General features: G+C 41.2%; 1 protein-coding gene across 1 annotated transcript; it reads left to right on the forward strand.

Annotated features, from left to right (window-relative positions):
* The first annotated feature begins 2378 nt into the window (after window positions 1-2378).
* LOC112504703 (trigger factor-like) lies at window positions 2379-2768 on the forward strand. Its single transcript, XM_025108646.1, has one exon. The coding sequence runs from the start codon at window positions 2379-2381 to the stop codon at window positions 2766-2768; it is 390 nt and encodes a 129-aa protein (XP_024964414.1).
* The last annotated feature ends 2136 nt before the right edge of the window (window positions 2769-4904 follow it).

The raw sequence follows: 4904 nt of genomic DNA on the forward strand, positions 1-4904 counted from the left end.
TATATACATATATATATATATGTATATATGTTAAAGAAAATCTTAAATCAAAACTTGAAACACGAATATTACACACAGTCGATACTTATTCTTTAAATTTTGACCTGTTCTTATTCTTCTTCTTATGAAACTGTTGTTTGATCTTTTAAGAACCTTGTTCTCTTACAACACAAACAGAAAGATTAATAACATATTATTATTCTTGGTTATAATCTAAAGTTTCCAAAACATCATTCTTCTTGAAAAACTCTAATACCCTCTTTGTGGATTTTTCAAAAGAAGTTTTATTGTTCTAAAACTTAAAAGTATCACATTCAAATTGTGGACTACTAATATAAACTATTATCTTTTATCTCTTAAACTATAACTGACAATGGCTGCCAAGAAGGTGAACTTCTCTGTTCAAGACGTTTCCTTCAAGGCCAACAACCACATTGCCTTGTTGGACATTCCTACCAACAAAACCATTTACGAGGACGCTGCTGCTTTCCTCAAGATGTCCCCCATTGCCTACGCTCTCACCCATGAACCTGTCATCGTAAGGGAGGCCCTTCAGTAATTATGAATGACCATTGAAGTGATGCAAGAAGCAGAAAAACGGTCAACACGTGGAGAAAATCTCTTTCACCTTCAACCGGATGACCGTGAGTTTTGGCGTGACCACGCTCATGCATGACCTTCGTTTTCCCAAGGGTCCATTTGCCAGCGACCTTTCCACTAAAGGCATCATCACTTGCCTTGATGATATTGGCTACCAATGGCCAATGAAGAAAGACTCCAGCAGGCGTCTCAAATCGTTGTCGAAGAAAAAGAAGAACCACGTGTCAGCGGTGTGATAGTTCCTCTTCTCTCACTTCATTTAGAGTATGGGTGGAAAGACTGGTGGTCAGGATCAGGCATCAAGGGTTACGCTTACTATCGGCGTGTCCGTCATCTGCCGTCGATCCATCAACTTTGTTGCGGTGATCTTTGACGACCTGGAGCTAAAGCAGAACAAGCGCCAAAGGGAGAAGGCCGTTCCCTACACTCGCTTTCTTTCAATGGTATTCTACAAGATCTTCAGCGATAAATACTCCAAGGAAGGTAAACTTCCTGTCTGCAAGCTTGGATCTAGAATTCTGGACACAAGCTAAGGGATGGAGATGTTGCATTTTCTTCTGTTATGCAACACTCTTTAATTCCTCCTCCTTATTCTCCCTCCCCAATGGTAAACGCAAAGGAAAACCCCCCCCCAAGTCTAACCCAACCACCACAACTATTTCTTCTAAACGCCCATCTTACCCAACTCTTGGTTTTTCCTCTGAAGACTAAGAAGGCCAAAAAGGGGACAACCACATCTCTAGCTATGACCTCTCAAAAGGTCTCAGGTATTGAAATAAGTCTTACCCCTGAGGCAATTTCAGTCAGCCTTCCTAGCTCTATAGTGATTCTGAAATCACTGTTGTACCCGTGGCTCCTCACCCAACCACCTCAGTGACCCAACTCACTGAAGGTGAGTATATCAGCATCACCACTGCTGAACACCCACTACCTTCAGTCTCGTCCATCTTCTCTTCCTTTCCATCTTTAGTCTCTACACATGTCTATGAATCATCAGCGACTTCCATCCGTAATGATGAGACACCCACCATTAGACTTGAGGTTGCTCCTCTCGATGCACCTCAACATACTGGTACTTATCCTCTCGAATGCACCATGGAGCGTACCAACATTAATCCCTCAAATAACGCTGAAGACCCATTAGGTACTCCATCTTCCTACCTGTTCATTTCCTCTAACCCTGAGCTTTTTCATGCTCACTCTCTATCTTTTTCAGGTCATTTTGAGGAACCATTCATGGAGGATGCATATAACATGGCTGAGGATGTAAAGCTGCTTCTCCCTGCTATTGAGACGGTCTTCATCAAAATGGACGAAGTCTATAAAGACATGTCTCAAAGGAACAAAGTCGTTGCTGACCTCTCAGCCGTTAAGGCTGAAGTTCAAGAGGTCCAAGGCCAGCTCTCCAACATCCAAGTGGCAGTTCAAGCCAATGCTGAGGCCATCACTACTTTAACAAGCAACCAATGAAGCAAATTCCCACCTTGCTCAGCATACAAAGTTCATGCAGTAGATTTTGGCTACCCTCTAACAGCCACTACCAATGCCTGAACCCTCGTTGACCGCTAATGACCGCGCCCGGCTAGATGAAGCATTTGAGGCTACAGTTATATTACATGCTATGACGTGCCTTGAAGAAATGATGGCTCTACAAATCCGAATCGTCGACCACTTCTTTGGCTATTGCTCCAAAGCTATTTCCAAAGAGGGGGAGACAAGATCCAAAGCTGGTCCCTCAAATGTTGTTGCGGCCCCTGAACCTGCTGCTCCAGCAACCGATGACAATGAAGCTGAAGCTGAAGCTTCTAGAGCTGAAGTCAGCTTCTAGAGCTGAAGCTGAAGTTGAGGTTGTTAATGAAATCCTAACTTCCTGTGAAGCTCCTGCAACTGAGGATGTTGATGCCGTCCGAGTTGACGCTGAAGCTCGCGATGATTACCTTCCCATCAACTATACAACTGATGCTAGTGATGTGGAAGAATATGATGAAGAGGATGATAAAGAAGACGGTGTGTCTCCCGACCTTCCTGACTTTGGCAGTGACCTGGACGATGATGATAATGAAGACGACGATGAAGACGACTTCACTATTCAGTACCAGAGACCTGCTGGTGCCACAAAATGTCACCCTCAAGGATTCCACGTCCCAGGGAGAGCAAAGGGAAAATGAGGCTACTCAAGAAATGCACTAGAGCACTAAGTCAAAAGGCAAATGTGTTGTTGAAGAAGAGCATTTTAAGAAGTTGAATGCGAGAAGAATCTGAACCTGGCCGAGTGAGACAGATGCTGGAGCGAAGAATGCCTTCAAAAGGGAATCAACCCTCATCCTATCTTAAACGTCACCATCACCAGATGGATAAAAGACGGTAGGTTGCTGATCTCAATGCTCATCACCATGGATAACCATGAGGCGGTCATCAAGTATCCAAACTACCTTGGCAAGTATGACTATAATGAATGGCTGGAGATCCGCCAAGCCATTCAGTATTAAAACTTTCGACATAAGCCGATTATCAAAGACATCATCAACAAGCTGATCAAGAAGATGTCCATGTATGTCGCAGTCCCTGAAAAGCCAACTTTGAAGAAAGGTGGAAGAAAAAAAAAGACCTTAAAGTCCTAATGACGGACCATTCTTGAGGAATGAACATGAAACAAAGTTATCCTTAGATGAAGTCCTGAAGGATTACAAGAAGTGAGACATTTCCATGTTGAACTTATCATTGCCAGCGAAAGGTCCTTACATACCCAACATTGTGCATGTAAATCCTGAGTTAGGACTTATATTCCTTGACTATGAAGGCGAAGTCAGATTTCGAAGAATGTTCGAGTTATATCTATGTCAGATGAACATCACAGATCCATCAAGTTTTGGCTAGATGATGACTTCAGAGGTGAAATGATAGATCACTAGATCAGAAGGGAGTTTCTACGTCGAAAGGAGCTTGGAGCAAATGTACCTAGCTACATTAATCTGAACAACTTAGATTAGTTACTTCTTTTGAAATTTGTCTGTTGATCCCAGATCTCTCAATAACACTAATAATTTAGTTAAGAATAACCAAATTATAGCGTTTGGATGAATAAAATGATGAACACTCAAGAACAATTAATAAACGTTCTAAGAATATGCTTGAGTGCCAAAGATTTCACTTTATTCCAATGATGTGAAAAACATAAAGTGTCAAAGATTACAATAGGCCTAACCACCTATTTATACTAGTAATCTAATAAAAAGATAACTATCTAGGGAGACTATTTAGCTAATCTTCTACTAACAGATAAAGCTTATCTAAAACATGGATAAACATTAAAGCAAGATAAACTTTGTAGAATCCAACTGTTGATTGGTCATCTCCAGCTGTCTTCCATGGGGTATGAGTTCAACCTTATCTTCATATCTTCATTGCTTGCGTCTGGTTGAACTGGTGAGGGAAACTCCAATTGATAGTACCTCAGAGGGGTTGTGAAGATGCACTTTCAATCGCATCTCTGATCAGTTCATCGACCATCTGGTTGTTCTTCAGACTACGTCATTTTTCCTTAAAGTCTTCGATCGGCCTTCTGGTTCTTCTTCACTTGTTTGTCTCCATTACTTCATGCATAATACTTATGGGGTCTAACAATCTCCCCCTAAGTAATGAAAGAACAAACATTAACTAATCTAGGAACATTCAAAGTATAAATGAAGAACAAAGGCTATTCTAAAGAAAAGCATCTTTTGCCAAATTTTCATTGGAACAAAATGATGAATTCTTACAACGGTGAAATGAAAGAAATTACAAGACAAAACATAATTAAGACTACATTCAAGGTCTCCCTTGTGATATATCCCAAAAGTGCATAAGTAGTCCTCTATATTGAATGACTGTAGATATCTCATGAATCAGTCTCTGTCCATCGTCTATCGGCATATGAGGTCTGCCTAACCTATCCCTGATGGCTTTCTGAAACCATTCAATTATTTCATTTGAGTACTTGAAGGCCTCAGTCAAATTAAAGAATTTCTTTGTGCCAAACTCATTTTTATATACCAGACCCAGTTCTGGTTGAGTAAGGACAGTGGCAGACCTCTTCTCCTACAAGCCAGAGAAGTCTTCATCGGGTGGAGTGTAGGAAAGTCTGTCGATGCCAAGCTGAAGAGCAATTTCAAAGTCACTCTTGGCTTGATGCTTCACCAAGGTCTCTATTATCTGCACGATCGCTCTGTTCACCATTCCAAATCATATTCCCTGATCATGTCTCTAATTTGTGTATGCGTAAAGCTCGATTAAGTCATAGGGATTGAGATTGATCAAGTCATTGT

The sequence above is a fragment of the Cynara cardunculus genome, unplaced genomic scaffold (genome assembly GCF_001531365.2).
Source record: "Cynara cardunculus var. scolymus isolate 2C unplaced genomic scaffold, CcrdV1 Un_Scaffold_6559, whole genome shotgun sequence".
NCBI classification, from domain to species: domain Eukaryota; kingdom Viridiplantae; phylum Streptophyta; class Magnoliopsida; order Asterales; family Asteraceae; genus Cynara; species Cynara cardunculus.

What these genes read in the sequence shown, in the direction of transcription:
- LOC112504703 (XM_025108646.1), top strand. Translation starts at nt 2,379, where the DNA reads ATGACAATGAAGCTGAAGCTGAAGCTTCTAGAGCTGAAGTCAGCTTCT.